Raw genomic sequence first — 19934 nt, 5'->3', positions numbered from 1 at the left:
GATGATGCTGTGAAAGTGCTACACCCAATATGCCAGCAAATTTGGAAAACTCAGCAGTGGCCACAGGACTGGAAAAGGTCAGTTTTCATTCCAATCCCAAAGAAAAGAAACGTCAAAGAATGCTCAAACTACTGCACAATTGAACTCATCTCACACGCTAGCAAAGAAATGCTCAAAATTCTCCAAGCCAGGCTTCAACAGTACATGAACCGTGAACTTCCAGATGTTCAAGCTGGTTTTAGAAAAGGCAGAGGAACCAGAGATCAAATTGCCAACATCCATTGGATCATCAAAAAAGTGAGAGAGTTTTGGAAAAACATCTACGCCTGCTTTATTGACTATGCCAAAGCCTCTGACTGTTTGGATCACAACAAACTGTGGAAAATTCTGAAAGAGATGGGAATACCAGACCACCTAACCTGCCTCTTGAGAAATCTGCATGCAGGTCTAGAAGCAACAGTTAGAACTGGACATGGAACAACAGACTGATTTCAAATCGTGAAAGGAGTTAGTCAAGGCTGTATATTGTCACCCTGTTTACTTAACTTGTATGCAGAGTACTTCTTGAGAAATGCTGGGCTGGAGGAAGCACAAGCTGGAACGAAGACTTCTGGGAGAAATATCAATAACCTCACATATGCAGATGACACCACCCTTATGGCAGAAAGTGAAGAAGAATTTAAGAGCCCCTTGATGAAAGTAAAAGAGCAGAGTGAAAAACTTGGCTTAAAACTCAACATTTAGAAAACTAAGATCATGGCATCTGGTCCCATTATTTCATGGCAGATAGATGGGGAAACAGTGGAAACAGTGACAGACTTTTTTGGGGGGTGTTCCAAAATCATTGGAGATGGTGACTGCAGCCATGAAATTAAAAGACTCTTGCCCCTTGGAAGAAAAGCAATGACTAACCTAGACAGTTTATTAAAAAGCAGAGACATTACTTTGCCAACCAAAGTCCATCTAGTCAACGTTATGTTTTTTTCCAGTATCATGTATGGATTTGAGAGTTGGACTATAAAGAAAACTGAGCACCAAAGAATTGATGCTCTTGAACTGTGGTATTGGAGAAGACTCTTGAGAGTCCCTTGGACTGCAAGGAGATCAAGCCAGTTAATACTAAAGGAAATCAGTCCTGAATATTCATTGGAAGGATGAAACTGAACCTTCAAAACTCTGGTCACCTAATTCGAAGTACTGATTCATTTGAAAAGACCCTGTTGCTGGGAAAGATTGAAGGTGGGAGGAGAAGAGGATGACTGAGGATAAGATATTTGGATGGCATCACTGACTCAATAATCACAGTACCTATAGCACAGACGGTAAAGGTTCTGCCTACAATGAAGGAGACCCAGATTCGATCCCTGGGTCAGGAAATCCCCTGGAGAAGGAAATGGCAACCCACTCCTGTACTCTTGCCTGGAAAATCCCATCCACTGATGAGCCTGGTAGGCTACCGCCCATGGGGTAGCAAAGAGTTGGATACGACTAAGCGACTTCACTTCACTTCACTTCACTTCATTTCACCGATTCAATGGACATGAGTTTGAGTAAACTCTGGGAGTTGGTGATGGACAGGGAGGCCTGGTGTGCTGCATTCCGTGGGGTCATAAAGAGTTGGACATGATCGAATGACTGAACTGAACTGAAAGGATAATCCCACAATTCTCATCAGGAGGATTAAATTGAAGCTAAGTAAAAAGAAAGAGGAGACAAGTGTAAAGGAGAAGGGCAGAGAGAGGGAGAGAGAAGGTAATAGGGGAGGAAAAAAAGAAAGGGATTTTCTCCCTGGTGGTTCCGATGGTCATGGATCTGCCTATAATACCGCAGATCTGAGTTCAATCCCTGGGTGGGGAAGATCCCCTGGAGAAGGGAATGGCTACCCACCCCAGTATTCATGCCTGGAGAATCCCATGGACAGAGGAGCCTGCTGGACTACAGTCCATGGGGTTGAAAAGAGTCAGACACGACTGAGCGGCTAACACTTTCCTTTCACTTTCCCCAATTTCCAAATGAGAAAATCATAATAATTTTAGAAAGCATAATTTTCCCAGGATGGAGGAGTTTATGTTAGAGCCAGTATTTGAATCCATATCCACTTGCTTTCAAATCTATTTTATTTTCAGTCACAGAACTTAACAGAATTTGGAGTGATTTTTTTTTTCTTCAAATCACAGATTACTGTGGTTTACATGGTTCCAAGGAAATAGAAGTTTTATGGTAACACTATGTCTATTTTGAAGTAACGATTACTCAGATTTTTATTAAATTCACAGATTAACTATCTAGAATTACCTATAACAATGAAAGGCATGACAATTTTTTTTTTTTTCACCATGACAGGAAGTGGGTCTTTATTAGGTGCTTCATCTGTGTGAATGGCACAGGCGCTGTGCTACGGCCTGTACATACATACCATAGTATTCACAGGGCCATTCCACTTAGAGCTAATTACTGTCATATTGTCATTTGCAAGACAGAGTATATGACTTGTGTAAAAAACTGAACTGAATTTTCTCTATTTCATTCACTACACAGTGATCTCTTCTATATGAAATTCATTCAAAACATTGTTTTGGCTATCCTGAGTAATAAAGGCTCTTATTTACTCTTTGTTCTTATGGATGGACTCCATAATAACCTTTGACACATACAGTGTTTTATTTGTCACATGTTATTCCAGGTTCTTTATCTATATTAGCTCTCACACAACTTCATTATCTCCATTTACCAAAGGAGTGAAGTGAGTCATAGAGAAGCTAAGTTATTTGCCCAATTAATAAATGATGAAGTTGGTATCCAAACTCACATGATCTGGCCTCACTCCCTACTTGTAAGGTCTCCAAACAATATCAGTCTTCCTGCTAGTTTTATCTTATATAGTAAATAGTAAATTGTCACTCTGGTTTGTAAATTGGTTTCTAAAACTGACACTTTACCTGTATATTATAAATAGGATTACTGTGAATTTGTTCCTTAAGACAAACACTATATAACTTCTGCCCTGGAGAAGGAAATGACAACCCATTCCAGGATTCTTGACTGGAGAATTCCATGGACAGAGGACCCTGGCCAGGCTATAGTCCATTCGGTCGCAAAGAGTTGGACACGACTGAGTGACTCTCATTCACTCACTCATATAACTTCTGATAAAACCAAACTTGCAAATTAATAGTTAGATTCTTAACTGATAAACAATGTTGCAATCACCCAAGCTTAAGAAAAATCTACAGTCTCTCTGGAGAGACTTTCATACCATGCTAGCAGAATAATTCTGTTTAGGAAATAATGATGCAAATGAGTAGAAAATTTGAACTTTTGAAATTAAAAGTTTAAAAGTTACTTGACTCTGATTTACCCTTCATTCCCAGAATTGATGAGAAACTTGGTTACACCTAAAGAGGGTAGTCAGTTTTATAATTAAAGTATTTTAAAAAATGTAAATTCCATACTATAAAATTTGTTAAAAGTCTTCTTTTCTATTGACATTTGCAAAGTCTTACTGAATCAGTTTCAACAGCCTAGAAGCAGAATCAGGAGAATGCATCATCTCTACTTTAAGAACCTGTTGTTTTACTACTTGCCCAACCTCCATTATTAAAATCAAATTATGTTTTCCCCAGATTTTATATATTTGCATAAAACTAGTTGCAAAAGTTTGGGACTTAATGTGTAGAACATTCTTATCCGTTAGTTTAAAAAAAAGTTTGTTTTTTTTTTTTTTCATAAAAATACTTGGAATACTGCTAGAGATTTTCAGGCAAACTGAGTGGTAGAATGTCATCATACATTTTGGTTATTATTTCCCAGTTTATTAAGATAGGAGATGTTAACTAGGACATCTGGTTTGTGTTTCAATGCATGGATTTTTTGTTTAAATTAAGTTTTATAACCACCAGGACACTCACTACAGACAAGCAGATGATATGTCAATTTAAGTGGTTGTGTCACATTAAACTGGCTTTCATTCTTCTAGTTAAGATGTTTTGTACGAATGCAGAATATATCATTTAGTAACAAGAGGAAAAGTGAAGAATATTTATTACCTTTCAGTTTGAATTTTAAGGATGAATTAGCAAAATGAATACTTTTAAAGACCTTTATTCTATAAGTTTAGCTTCTTTTTTTTTTTTTGCCCATAATAGAGTATAAACTTTATTTAAGACATATTTAAAATGATTTTTGAAAGTACAGACAATAGTTTAAATTCTGCTAGCTGGCAAAGTTTGTTAAGGGAAAGTATCAGTTGTCACTGTGAATTTCTGGAATAGTTATTTTAAGCAATTAGTGGTAGCAGAAAGCACTTTGTGTCCATGACCTTTCTTTCCACAGGGCTCATTTCTCCACCTATACTCCAGCCCAGAGGCGGTCTCATTTCACTTCCTCAGAGTCACAGATCATCAGTGATCCCATCTTTTTCTGTACTTTTAATGTCTTCTATCCTTGAATCTGTCAACAGAAAGTTCCTCAAAACAAAATCCCTCCCTCAGCCCTGTAATTCCATCTTTCTCTCTTCATGAATATTTTTTGTTGTTGTTTATTTTTTATTTTTATTTTTTTTAAATTTTCAATGCCACCCCTATTGGTGTCCTGAGTTTCCATTCTTAGGCATCTTTTCACTCTCAGCCTCTACTTGGATAATAGTATATGCCACTCTGGCTTCCCCTATCACTTATAAAATAAACATGACTAAATCTCTATCATCCAGCCATGTCTTCGGAAAATCCATGTACATATTGCATTTACCCAGCCTGTTTCATGGTCTTATCAACATTTCACTCTCAACACATACAGCCCTCAACTATCTCATACTCCATGTTGCCTACCATTTTTCCTATTCTATTAACTATCTAAATTAAGGGTGCTTCCTCTGTCTCACTCATCTATTGAATTTGATCAGTCATTAATTTTAGATGATTCTACATCCAGAAATCTCACTATACTTGGACATTTCTCTTCTTCGTTACACCTATCATTGCTGCTCTTTAGTAAACTAAGGTTTCTAAAACACAAAAGTGAAGGGTATGGTAAAACAAACAACAAACAAACAAAACAAAGCAAAACAAAAAACAGTGGAACACTTTTAGGATGCGCTGGAGGACAACATTATATGGTCTAGATTGGGGGTGCTGACTTGTGAGAGTTTTATTTGGGAAATTATAGTTTGGCATTTTTCCATGCATAAATGTTTTACCAGAACTTATATATGCTACTTAGATTTTGTCATATACCCTTTTCCAATAGTCATGTATGGATGTGAGAGTTGGACTACAAAGAAAGCTGATAGCTGAAGAATTGATGCTTTTGAACTGTGGTGTTGGAGAAGACACTTGAGAGTCCCTTGCACTGCAGGGAGATCCAATCAGTCCATCCTAAAGGAGATCAGTCCTGGGTATTCATTGGAAGGACTGATGTTGAAGCTGAAACTCCAATACTTTGGCCACCTGATTCGAAGAGCTGACTCATTTGAAAAGACCCTGATGCTGGGAAAGATTGAGGGCAGGAGGAGAAGGGGACGACAGAGGATGAGATGGCTGGATGGTATCACTGACTCAATGGACATGGGTTTGGGTGGACTCCGGGAGTTGGTGATGGACAGGGAGGCCTGGCGTGCTGTGGTTCATGGGGTCGCAAAATGCTGGACACGACTGAGCAACTCAACTGAACTGAACTTATTTAGACTTAAATGGTCTTGAGGTTAAGGCTGCTTTAAATCCATTTTTAGTTTCAACTAGGTTTGAGCATACAATAATTGAGAAAATGCTATCAGCAATATATATTTTGAATACTAATAACAATGAAAAACAAAGATGTTTCCCATCTTCATCAAAGCTCCTTTCCTTTAGTATTAATAGGTATAAAGTTTTGGCATAACCTACTTTTAGCATTCTGCTGACTTCCATGAGAAATTCTCAGGACTGACTTCCCTATGTATTAGATTACAATCCCAAAACATCATGTCTCTCCCTGAAGCCTGAAACTTGAACTCAAGTGCTACTTGGATAGAAATAAACTTAGAAGAGTGTTTTACCCTTTATAAAGAATATGTATGTGGAAAGAATGGTGGACCCGTGGGGGATTCATGTTGATGTATGGAGAAACCAATACAATATTGTAAAGTAATTAGCCCTCAATTAAAATAAATAAATTTATATTTAAAAAAAAGAAAAAGAAGAAAAAAAAGAATAAAAGAATGGTGGAAAGAATGGTGGAAAGGTAATGCAGACAAATTTTGATTTGGGGGAAAGTTTTGGTTAACTCAGCCAGCCCTTTGTAAGAAGAAACATTCCTCTTTTTTCTTATTCTCCTCTTACACCCAATAGCTCCCTCCTCCTAGACCCTGAAAATACCTTATTTTTGGTAATTAGGGCTATAGTTTTGCATACATGAAGTAAAACTTGATATATAATCACCTTCAAAGCATTTAAGAATTTGTTTTAATGAGAAAGCCTCTGCCTTCAATGCAGAAGACCCAGGTTTGATCCCTGGGTCAGGATGATCCCCTGGAGAAGGAATTGGCAACCCACTCCAGTACTCTTGCATGGAAAATTCCATGGGCTACAATCCTTGGGGTCACAAAGAGTTGGACATGACTGAGCGGCTTCATTTACTTTAATGAGAAAATTACAAAGACCTAAAAAATAGTAAAGCAGCACGCCTTCTAACAGGAGACTATTACTTCAAGGATGCAAACAGATAAAATATTTCAGTATTTGTCTATTCCTGTTTAATCCTGAGAATTTGCTATGCATTCATTTTTATAAAGTAGAGGTTCATTAACCTGGAGAACAAAGTGAGGCATTAACTTTTCTTCTCAAAATAAATTTCAGGCAAATAACAGTGTCAAAATACAAATACTGCTACAAGATGCACCTGGGAGTTTTATCCTTAACAGACATGTTAGAATGGCATAATGAATGTTTCAGAAGCTTCTTTTTAGTGTAGTTTTATTACATATTTTAACTCTCAGAATATCAGTAGGAAACAATTCAAATGAGGCTAGTCACCAACAATACTTTGTCAAAATATTAACATAAATTATACTTGCAGACTGTTTTGTTCATAGGTAAGTGTATCAGGTACAATTTGCCTTGCAATTTTTCATTTTTTTTTTTAATGTCACTTTCTTAAATTAGCGTTGGTTTTAAATATATTTAACACTGAAAATTCATTTTAATTGTGTCTAGTTATGATTAGGTAGGAGTATCCAGTCAATAATCTGTATATCATTGCATTGGAAATTTCACATTGAAGGAGTATTAGGTTTCAGACACAATATTCAGGAGTTACAAAGTCCAATTTTGTCTTCTTCCTGTGCAAGACAATTTAGCAGATGTTCATTTTTATTGTGTTTCCTATTCATCACTTTCCTGTCTGTGATAGGTTGCTTTTGTAACTGAGATCTTTCAATGTATTCTTCCTACCTTGTGAGGCATTACCCAGTTCATCTAATTTAGAATATCTGCTAACATGAATTACAGTGAAGAGTCAAAGAATAGAAAAAGATATGTACCAATAGTTTGGAATCCTAGATTTCTAAGAAGGCTACTTCTTCAATTTGCCATCCTCTTTATTCATGAGGAAAATGTTTAATAATTGTGATAAGTAACTTGAAGCTTAACATTCAGAAAATGAAGATCACGCATCCAGTCCCATCACTTCATGGGAAATAGATGGGGAAACAGTGGAAACAGTGTCAGACTTTATTTTTGGGGGCTCCAAAATCATTGCAGATGGTGACTGCAGCCATGAAATTAAAAGACGCTTACTCCTTGGAAGGAAAGTGATGACCAACCTAGATAGCATATTGAAAAGCAGAGACAATACTTTGCCAACAAGGGTCCATCTAGTCAAGGCTATGGTTTTTCCAGTGGTCATGTATGGATGTGAGAATTGGACTGTGAAGAAAGCTGAGTGCCAAAGAATTGATGCTTTTGAACTGTGGTGTTGGAGAAGACTCTTGAGAGTCCCTTGGACTGCAAGGAGATTCAATCAGCCCATTCTAAAGATCAGTCTTGGGTGTTCCTTGGAAGGATTGATGCTAAAGCTGAAACTCCAGTACTTTGGCCACCTCATGCAAAGAGTTGACTCATTGGAAAAGACTCTGATGCTGGGAGGGATTGGGGGCAGGAGGAGAAGGGAATGACAGAGGATGAGATGGCTGGATGGCATCACTTACTTGATGGACGTGAGTTTGAGTGAACTCAGGGAGTTGGTGATAGACAGGGAGGCCTAGCGTGCTGCAATTCATGGGGTCGCAAAGAGTCAGACATGACTGAGCAAATGAATTTAACTGAACTGAACATCATTCTGACCCTCAGAAATAATCTGGCTAATGGGGATAGGATTTTAAGTTCTGTAAGACTTAAACAACATCGTCTTAGATGGCATATGCAATCTACCATAGCATCTCAACACAATTAGGGAGGCCTGGCATGCTGCAGTCCATGGGATCACAAAGAGTTGGACATGACTGAATGACTGAACTGAACTGATAAAACCCAAGAAAAGTTGGGTGATTGGGACAAGTAAGTCTATATGAAGCTTCTATATGCTAAAACAGATTTTTCATTCATTTCTTCCTAGTTACCTAATGGCAATACCAAAGTAGTAAGTTGCGTATGGTAATACACAATAACTAGTATGGGGGTATTGTGGGGTGGGTGAATGACAAACTGGATAACAATAATACCAGGGAAGTTCTCACACTGTTGTGAAGGTACTAGGCCCCATATCAGACTTCTCAACCTGGGGATCCGGCAAAGGGACTATAAATCACCAGGGAATCTGACTTTGAAGGCAAGCAGGATTTGATTACAGAACTTCCACAGAAAGGGGGGAAACAGAGACTGTTGGAGGGCACAAAAAAAACCTTATGTGCACCCGAAACCAGGCTAAAGGAACAGTGACATCAAAGGAGACTGAGTCAGACATGCCTGTGAGTGTTTGAGGGTCTCCTGTCTTCTGTGGAAGTGTGGGTTGGCAGTTGCCTGTCATGGAGACAGGGGCAATGGCAGCAGCAGTCCTGGGAGGAGCCTGTTGGAATAAGTCCTCTTCAGTTCAGTTCAGTTCAGTCACTCAGTAGTGTCCAGCTCTTTGCGACCCCATGAATTGCAGCACGCCAGGCCCCCCTGTCCTCTTGGAGGTTGCCAGTAAGTCCTCTTGGAGGTTGCCAATAGTTTTACCAGAGAGCCTGTAGACTTCAGGACTGGGTCACCTCCGATCAAACTAACAGGGAGGAAACACTGACCCACCCATCAGCAGATAAATGGATTAAAGATGTATTTAGCATGGCCCTACCCACCAGAGCAAGCCAGTCCCTCCGATCAAGAAGCTTAAACAAGCCTCTTATCCTCATCCATCTGAGGGTAGACAGAGGAAGCGAGAACTACAATCCCACCACCTCCAGAACAAAAATCACAATTACAGAAAGCTAACCAAAATGATCACTTGGATCATAGCCTTATGTAACTCAATGCAGCTATGAGCCTTGCCGTGCAGGGTCATCCAAGATAGACAGGTTATGGTGGAGAATTCTGACAGAATGTGGTCCACTGGAGATAGGAATGGAAAACCGCTTCAGTAATTCTTGTCTTGAAAACCCAATGAACAGTATGAAAAGGCAGAAAGATATGACACTGGAAGATGAGCCCTGAAGGATGGAAGGTGTCCATTACGTTACTGGGGAAGACTTGAGAAACAGCTCCAGAAAGAATGAAGTGGCTGGCCCAAAGTAGAAACTATGCTCAGTTGTGGATGTGTCTGGTGGTGAAAGTAGAGTCTGATGCGGTAAAGAAGAATATTGCATAGGAACTTCGAATGTTAGGTCCATGAATCATGGTAAATTAGGCATGGTTAAGAAGATGACAACAGTGAACATCAACAGTTTAGGAATCAGTGAATGAGAGAGGACAGGATTAGATGAATTTAACTCAGACTATCATTATATCATTCATTATATCTACTACTGTGGGCAAGAATCCCTCAGAAGAAATGGAGTATCCCTCATAGTCAAAAAAGAGTCTGAAATGCAGTTCTTAGGTGCAATCTGAAAAATGACAGAATGATCTCGATTCAATTCCAGGGCAAATCATTCAACATCAGAGTAATCCTCAACCTCTAGTGCCTAAGAAGCTGAAGTCAAATAATGTTATGAAGTTCTATAAGACCTTCTAGAACTAATACCAAAAAAGATGCCCTTGGAATGCAAAAAATAGGAAGTCAAGGGATACCTGGAAGAACAGGCAAGTTTGGACTTGGAGTACAAAATGAAAGGGCAAAGGCTAACAGTTTTGTCAAGAAAACACACTGGTCACAGCAAACTACCTCCTCCAATAACATAAGAGATGCTCTACACACAGACATCACCAGATGGCTAATATTGAAATAGACTGATTAAAATATTTGCTGCCAAAGATGGAGAAGCTCTATACAGTCAGCAAAATAGATATGAGCTGACTATGGCTCAGATCATGAGCTCCTTATTGCAAAATTCAGGCTTAAACTGAAGAAAGTAGAGAAAACTACTAAGCCATTCAGATTATGACTTAGATCAAATACCTTATGATTATACAGAGGAGGTGACAAATAGATTCAAATGATTCGATGTGGTAGAGTACCTGAAAACTATGGATGGAGGTTTGTAATACTATACAGGAGTGGCCAAAACCATCCCCAAGTAAAAGAAATGAAAGAAGGCAAAGTGGTTTTCTGAGGAGGCTTTACAAATAGCTGAGAAAATAAGAGAAGTGAAAGGCAAAGGAGAAAGGGAAAAATATACTCATCTGAATGTAGAGTTTCAAAGAATTGCAAGGAGAGAAAAAAAGCCTTCTTAAGTGAACAATGCAAAGAAATAGAGGAAGACAATAGAATGGGAAAGACTAGTGATCTCTTCAAGGACATTAGAGATATCAAGGGAACATTTCATGCAAAGATGGGTACGAAAAAGATCAGAAACAGCAAAGAACTAACAGAAGCAGAAGAGATTAAGAAGAGGTGGCAAGTATACACAGAAGAACTATACAAAAAAGTTCTTAATGACCCAGATAATCATGATGGTGTGATCATTCACCTAGAGCCAGGCATCCTGCAGTGTGAAGTTTAGTGGATCTAAGGAAGCATTACTATGAACAAAGCTAGTGGAGGTAATGGCAATCCAGCCGAGCTATTTAAAATCCTAAAAGATGACACTGTTAAAGCACTGCACTCAGCATGTCTGCAAATTTGGAAAGCTTGGTAGTGGTCATGACTGGAAAAGTCAATTATCATTCTAATCCCGAAGAAGGTCAAAGCCAAAGAATGTTCAAACTACAGTACATTTGTGCTCATTTCACACACAAGAAAGCTAATGCTCAAAATCCTCCTCAACATGCTCAAAATCAAGCTAGGCTTCAGCAGTCCATGAATGGAGAACTTTCAGACCTACATGATGGATTCAGAAAAGATAGAGGAATCAGAGATCAAATTGCCAACATTTACTGGATCACAGATAAAGCAGGGGAATTCCAGAAAAACATCCACTTCTGCTTCATTGACTATGCTAAATCCTTTGACTATGTGGATCACAAGAAAATTTTTAAAGAAATGGGAATACCAGACCACCTGACCCGTCTCCTGAGAAATCCGTGTGCAGGTCAAGAGGCAACAGTTAGAACTGGACATGGAACAATGAACTGGTTCACATTGGGAAAGGAGTATGCCAAGGCTGTATATTGTCACATGCTTACTTAACTTACAAGCAGAGTACATCATACAAAATGCCAGACTGGAAAAAGCACAAGCTGGAATCAAGATTGCTGGGAGAAATATCAATAACATCAGATATGCAGATGATACCACCCCATGGCAGAAAGCAAAAAAGAACTACAGAGCCTCTTGATGAAGGTGAAAGGGGAGAGTGAAAAAGTTGGCTTAAAGCTCAACATTCAGAAAACAAAGATTATGGCATCCTGTCCCATCACTTCATGGCAAATAGATGGGGAAACAATGGAAGCAGTGTCAGACTTCATTTTCTTGGGCTCCAAAATCACTGCAGATGGTGACTGCAGCCATGAAATCAAAAGACGCTTGCTCCTTGGAAGAAAAGCTATGGCAAACCTAGACAGCATATTGAAAAGCAGAGACATTACTTGCCAACAAAGGTCCATCTAGTCAGAGCTATGGTTTTTCCAGTAGTCATGAACGGATGTGAGAGTTGGACAATAAAGAACTGAAGAACTGATGCTTTCATACTGTGGTGTTGGAGAAGATTCCTGAGAGTCCCTTGGTTAGCAAGGAGATCACTCCAGTCAATCCTAAAGGAAATCAACCCTGAATATTAATTGGAAGGACTGATGCTGAAGCTGAAGTTCCAATACTTTGGACTCCTAATGTGAGGGGCCACCTCATTTTAAAAGTCTCTGATGCTAGAAAAGATTGAGGGCAGGAGGAGAAGGGGGTGACAGAATATGAAATGATTGGATGGCATCACTGACTCAATGGACATGAGTTTGAACAATATCTGGGAGATGGTGAAGGACAAGGAAGTCTGGCATGCTACAGTCCATGTGATTGTAAAGTCTGAGATGACTTAGTGCTTGAACAACAACAATAAACACAATAAACTTATATTTAGGGGAATAAGGCAGAGATGAAATATTTTTAAAAAATCCACAAAGGCTGAATATAAGCCTCCATAAATCTGATTTCATTCTATTCTACATATGAACTTTAAAACAATAGAATGAAATGAAATTGGGCCAACTATATACTATATATATATATATACACACACACACATATATATATATATACATATATATATATATATATATGTCACAAGTTCATGTTGGATGGAATTGGAAACTGATGAATGTTTGACCTTCTGACACTCTAGCAAAATGCAGACTGTAAAGTATCATAAAAATTTTAAAATTTTTTGAGCTATTAGACTGTTCAAAATTAAAAGTAAGCAATGTTCTGGCTTTCCTGGTGGCTCAATTGGTAAAGAATCTGCGTGCAGTGCAGGAGACCCAGGTTCAGTTCCTGGGTTGGGGAGATCTCCTGGAGAAGGGAATGGCAACCCACTTCAGTACCCTTGCCTGGGGAATTCCATGGACAGAGGATCCTGGTGTGCTGTAGTCCATGGAGTCACAGAGTCAGACACGACTGAGCAACTAAGCACACACAGCATGTTCTGGAAGATTTTTTTCCTAATACCATTAACAATGTAAAAATTACCTTGCTGATGTATATTATTAAGTTTTATTCCACAAATAATTTCAATAATTATTTTTGTCTAAAGTTTTGTTATTCTATCATACAATATCTGAAGCATAATCATAATCTTCCCAGATAATCACTATAATGTGTCAGTTTCCTTTCTTTCAATTCTGTTTCTTCACAACCCTATTTATTTTGAACAAAATTGTATCATATGAAACTACTTTATTATATGAAATGGAAAAGGCCAGAGAGAGTCATCTATAATTCTTCTTAGTCAGTGACTCCTTCTTTAAGCTTCTTTTAAAATGTCAAATTTATATGGAAGTGAGACAATACTTTTGCTTTCTTCCATGCAATTTGAATAATGCTAAAAAACAATAGCATAATTTAATATAGCTATAATTTTATACAGCTACATAATGTAATACAGTAGTATCTACAAAGTGACCTAATCCAATTAAAAAGACTGCTTAAGAAAAAAAGAACTTCAAAGTGACACAATTATTTGAACTTTGAAAATTGTGTGTTCTAAAATAAACAGAAGCACACAGGTAAAAATCATTAAGTATTTAAAAAGTTATGAAAACAAATAAATCTGTTTAATATATTATGGTTTCATTTATTCTGCTACTATTAATACTTTATCTCATAAAAGTGAATGCAATGATTCTAAAATATGGAAACCATGGGCAGATCTGGGCTTCAGTCATTTATTCATAATAGATCATGAATTATGTTACAATAGAGTTTGTTTTTAACTGTAAAGGCTGAATATTAAAAGGGTTAATAAAATGCTCACAATGTTTAAAGTAGCATAAGATACTGAAAAATATATATACTACATGTATGAAAATATATCCTCACAAATGCTTTAAAATACTTGTCTCTTATTATTTTTCTTTATTTTTCCTCCTTTATATCCCAAAATATAATATCTAAGAAGAGAACATTCAAGTTCCAAGAAAAGGAGGATAAAAAGACTAAATAATAAGAAGCAGCCTGATAAAGTTTCTCTTACAGTTTATATGCAAGAAAAATATGAAATAGTTTCAGATTTAAAAAGAAGTGCTTTTTTCATCAAAGCGGCATAAATATGTATTGTGCTGTGCTTAGTCCCTCTGTTGTGTCTGACTCTTTTTGACCCTATGCACTGTAGCCCGCCAGGCTTTTCTATCCATGGGGATTCTCCAAGCAAGAATACTGGAGTGGTTTGCCATGCCCTCCTCTGGAGATCATCCCAACCCAGGGATCAAACCCAGGTCTCCCACACTGCAGGTGCATTCTTTACCATCTGAGCCACCAGGGAAGCCAAAAACACTGGGGTGGGTAACCTATCCCTTCTCCAGGGGATCTTCCTGACCCAGGAATTGAACCAGGGATTGAACCAGGGTCTTCTGCATTGCAGGAGGATTCTTTACCACCTGAATTACCAGGGAAGCCCTTAAACATGTATTATAGGGTTGAATAATATAAAACCTAACGAGGAATATTATATCTCAGTCTGAAATATTAACTGAGTATCTAAATACATTAACTAAAGAAACTGACAGATTTTTCTATTAAAGTTAAGCAAAAGGTACCTAAGCAAAAGGTACTCTAATGATGCAGCTGCATCTTAGAAAACTGGAATAGAGACATGAGAAATCTAAAGAAAACAAAGTATTGGGAGCACCTGTAAGGATTATACACTTCCTACATTTTATATATTCACTTCATTATTTTACTAATTACAATTTGATATGTAGTTTTATGTAGAATATCAGAGCATATTGGTAACACAGAAAACCCAAGATAATTTTGAAAAGTACTGATTTTTAAAGAGCAAAAATAAGAAATCTAAGGTATTAAGGAAAAAAATACTAACATTGGGTATTACAGCCAACTAAAATAATTTGAGTATATTTGAAACTCAAAAGGTGATAATTTAGAATAATTTGAATATATTTAAAGCTCAAAAAATATTTGACTAATCAAGCCATAAATAATAATAATGATGATGATAATGATAAAAATAATAATAGAGCCTCAATAAATAATTATCTCAATAAATTTTTCATTAGTTGTATATTAATTATGCAAAAAACAATTCAATAATAGTTTAGGAAAAACCAGTCTAACAGAGTAAAAATTCAAATTTGTTCTAATCAATATCAAATGACAGACAGCAATTAGCATGGACTTTCATTACATTCATTTACAGAGAACTCACCTGGTTGGCAATCTGCCGAGCAAGGGCATCCATCCTTGATCCTGATTCTGATATCATTTTAGCTGCATAGATCACATCAGTTGTATGCTTCAGTGGTCCTTTGCCCCTGAAAGTAAAAGAATCCATGTTTGTTGCTGTGGTTCATGCTAAGACACAAATACACACCCAGATTTGCACCTCGAAGTATAACCCATTGGCTTTCCATGTTTCAGTTTTAAACAGGCCATGATTAGATTTCAGTATGATTTTTTTGTTTAATGAAGACCTATTGTGTTAAGACTCAGGATATTCTTCCAAGAAGATGGACTCCATTTGATCTTTAGTCACATGAACTTCTTACAATAAACCTCAGCCTAAAGATACTTTTGGTGGATGCAAATCTCATAAGACAAAGATATTTTCCTCATTCTAGGAGTAAACATGAGATTTTGAACAATTTATATGTTTAACAGTACATTTTGATTAGCAGGTATGCTTTTAATGCTCCTCTTTTTAATCCTTTTTTAATGGTCTTTAGGTTAAGTGCTCTTTATCAAATTTACTCTCCTCCACAATTAGTTCAAAGTAAAATCATAGTTGCTGTTGTTGTTCAGTCATTAAATTGTGTTCAACTCTTTGTGACCCCATGGACTATACCACACCAGGCTTACCTGTGCTTCACTGTCTCCCAGAATTTGCTCAAATTCATGTTTATTGAGTTACTGATACTATCTAACCATCTCATTCTCTGGCACACTCTTCTTTTGTCTTCAATCTTTCTCAGCATCAGAGTCTTTTCCAGTGAGTCAGCTCTTTGCATCAAGTGGCCAAAGTATTGGAAGTTCAGAATCAGTTCTTCCAATGAAAATTCAGGGTTGATTTACAGCTGACTGGTTTGATCTCCTTGCTGTCCAAGGGACTCTCAAGAGTCTTCTCCAGCATCACAATTCGAAAGCATCACTTCTTTGGTGATTGGCCTTCAATTGGTCCAATTCTTACATCTGTATATGATTACTGGAAAAACCATAGCTTTGACTATATGGACCTTTGTCAGCAAAGTGGAGTCACATTACCTTGTACTGTTTCCCCACAACAGGCTGCTTCTTACTATTTGTGAGTCAAGCAAGATAAATATCCACTTCATATCTTAGTTTCCCTGGTGATACATAATAGGAGCACCCACCACATGGAGTAATTCTAGGGACCACACAAGTTAATTTCTACAAAGTGCTCAAAAAATAGCTTTAAATGAAGCAAGCATTTTAATGAGTTTTTATTTTTGTCATTGTTATTTTAAGATAGTTTTGTTTTCTAATGCCATGCAATGAAAGTTGGGTTTATTTAGGGATGTGCAGCATAGTTAAGAAGAAGTGCACTTCTTAAATAGTTGGAATGGAATAAGGAGATATCTTTCTGTCTTTTCATCCCTCAAAAATTAATGAATCACTGACCTGAATGAATATCACTGTTCCATCCACCTAAAACTATTCCTATTATTTCCAATTTCTAATCATCTACTGAATGCCAACATACTGGCATTTCCAATTATGTGGTTTATGCTCCTTGTTCCTAGCAAAGAATAGGACCCTGAAGAAATCACTCACTAATGCAATTGTTTTGATGCTTTCCCAGGGACAAGAAGAGTGAAGAAGGTGGGAGGAAGGAATAAGCTGGTCAGGATGAGGAAAGGAAGATTCTGAGAGGCCAGAATACAATGGAGTTGAAAAGAAGCAGAGTAAAAACTATTTGTCCAATATTTTATTTACATCTTGGACCTATCTTGAGGGTAGATGCCCTGATGCTAAACCTAATAAGATGTGTTATTAGAGAAAAATCCCTGTTCACTTAAGAGACCATTCTATACTAATACAAAATAGAGGGATTCATGCAAAGGAAAATGATCAGAGTATTGTACACCAGAAAACCTGAACATCAAATCAATAGTAACTGGTATTTCCAAAAGACCCTTTTCACTGTACTATTTTTCATACTGCCTCTCAAATTCATTATAAGCAAGTTTTCCTGTAAAAATGGAACACCATGGTTAAGATGATGAAAACCTGGCCTCAGTACATGGTTATCATCATATTTCTCCTCTTTGAATCTGCCAATACAGGCTGCTTTGAATTTTTTCTAAAAAAAAATCACCATTCATTATTATAATTTTTTTGCATTGCTCTTATCAAATTCACTTTATACATCAGTCAGGATTAGATGTTATGTACACGGTTATGTTCAAGAAAGGCACTGCATTTCATTATCCCTATGCATCTCCAGAGAAACTTAAACTTACATAAAGCTGTCTAAGTTCCCGAAAGGCAGTGCATCAATTTTCAAGGTCTCAAACAATGGACAAAGGTTGTTTCTAAGAAGAGCGGCTAATGCTCAGTTAGCTTAAGCAATGGACAAAGCATCCTAAGGGATGTAGCTAATGTACCCTTCCCCTCAAAATAATAAATTTCCCCATATAAAACCCTAGGCTGATGAAAAGGAAATAACCTCAAACTTTAAATACATACCTTGTTATGAGACCACTATCTTAAACACATGTAGAACTTTAAAGTAACAATAATGTATTATGACAGACTACAATTATTCTCTTCCTCATGCTCCTAATTAAATGTATTGCCTGGCAAGCTTTCTACTGATTGCCAAACAAAATATACATTTTACAAATGATTCCACATTATGCCAAGTTCCAGAGGAAGCGGCAATTACTGAAACTATGATAAATTTTTAACATTCTCAGCCTGAAATGTGCTATGTAATGAAGGCTTTTTAAATTAGAAAATACATTCAAAGGTTGTTTTCTGCCTTCATTTTCATAATGGGTTCTCAGGATCTCCTGTCAGCAAATTATGTCTTAAATCATTGAGCTTGGATCGTACAAGGAAAGAGGAGGAGTGGGTAGGCTTCGGAGATATTTTAAGGAAACCAGAGGCCAGAAATCTTTCATAAATAGTGGTTACAATAAAAATCTATCTCTTCAAAAAGGAGGGCAGATCAAGCTCTGGAGTAGACAGTTTGCCAGTTAATCATTAAATTATATGTTAGAAGGTGTAATGAGAAAGTCTGCAATAATCCAGTGATGTTGAGGCCACTGACAATTTTATTAATGCAAGTGAAAGGGATACCTTTTGAAACTTGATTTATTGGTGCAACACAAACCTCTCAGGCATTTGAGATTTGGCCTCAACCTTGAGTCTCACTCCTCTCCTTGTCCTCGCTCAGGTTTTGACATCTATCCTCCTTTCCTTTTCTTTATCTTGATTAGTATGAGAAGCAAGAAGATGCTATAGCTCATCAGTAACAGTTCAATTAACTAGAAATCTGGTTTAATTACAGAACCATATCATAGAAATTTTGAGGACTTATTTTGTCTTTTTTAGGGACAGAATGTCTTTGAAATGACTTGCATTTTCTGCTACTGATTAAAAATAAAACAAAAGGGTTAATTATATCTTTTGCACTTGGTAGTCCCTAAATCTCTGAAGCTCCAATACTTTGGCCACCTGATGTGAAGAGCCGACTCACTGGAAAAGATTTTGATGCTGGGAAAGGTTGAGAGCAGTAGGAGAAGGTCGTGACAGAGGATGAGATGGTTAGATGACATCACTGATTCAATAGACTTGAGTTTGAGCAATATCTGGAAGTCAGAGGAGCCTGGCATTGTGCAGTCCATGGGGTAACAGATAGTCAGACACCACTTAGAGAGTGAATAGCAATAACACATTTTGGGAAACATAGTATCATTTCCTCTATGAAGGCTGACAACTTCACCTTTAATTCTTTTTTCCTCTATCTTTATATAAAATAAAACTCATGACATTGTGGTTAACTTAAGAGATGGAAACAATGATATATGATGATATACTATATATTATGATCCATAATAGTAGTTAATACATTTAGTATTTTTTATGTACTCGGTACTATCAGAGGCGAGTGGAAAAGCTGGCTTAAAACTCAACATTCACAAAACTATGATCATGGCATCTGGACTCATTGGAAAAGACCCTGATGCTGGGAAAGATTGAAGGCAGGAGGAGAAGGGGACAACAGAGGATAAGATGGTTTGATGGTATCACCAACTCAATGCACATGAGTTTGAACAAGCTCCAGCAGTTGGTGATGGACTGCAAAGCCTGGCATGCTGCAATCCATGGGGTCGCGCAGAGTCGGACATGACGGAGGGCCTGAACTGAACTCAGCTGAAGATACTATCCCAAGGGAAGCCCATGGCTCAGCAGTAAAGAATCCACTGGAGATGCAGGAGATGGTTTGATCCCTGGGTTGAGAATAAACCCTCAAGGAGGAAATGGCAATCCAGTATTCTTGCCAGGAAAATCTAATGGACAGAAGAGTCGGGCAGGCTGAAGTCCAAAGGGTCAACTGAACGTACACACAAGCACTATCCCATACAAAGACTAATTTTTTAAAATATAAATTTATTTATTTTAATTGGAGGTTAATTACTTTACAATATTGTATTGGTTTTGCCATACATCAACATGAATCTGCCACAGGTATACACATGTTCCCC

The 19934-nt window shown here is 37.4% G+C and overlaps 1 protein-coding gene across 1 annotated transcript in view; it reads right to left on the bottom strand.

Moving 5' to 3' along the window:
• The window catches only part of CTNNA3 (catenin alpha 3), a 1791870-nt gene that overhangs the window by 74427 nt on the left and 1697509 nt on the right, over nucleotides 1-19934 (bottom strand). Inside the window, exon 15 of the mRNA XM_068981838.1 lies at nucleotides 15413-15518. Coding sequence (XP_068837939.1) covers nucleotides 15413-15518 — 106 coding nt within the window. The remainder of the gene's footprint in view (nucleotides 1-15412; nucleotides 15519-19934) is intronic.

Source organism: Capricornis sumatraensis, chromosome 10 (genome assembly GCF_032405125.1).
Source record: "Capricornis sumatraensis isolate serow.1 chromosome 10, serow.2, whole genome shotgun sequence".
Lineage (NCBI taxonomy): Eukaryota > Metazoa > Chordata > Mammalia > Artiodactyla > Bovidae > Capricornis > Capricornis sumatraensis.
The sequence above is the reverse complement of the archived record's forward strand: the minus strand, read 5'-3'. Positions and strand labels throughout refer to the sequence as shown.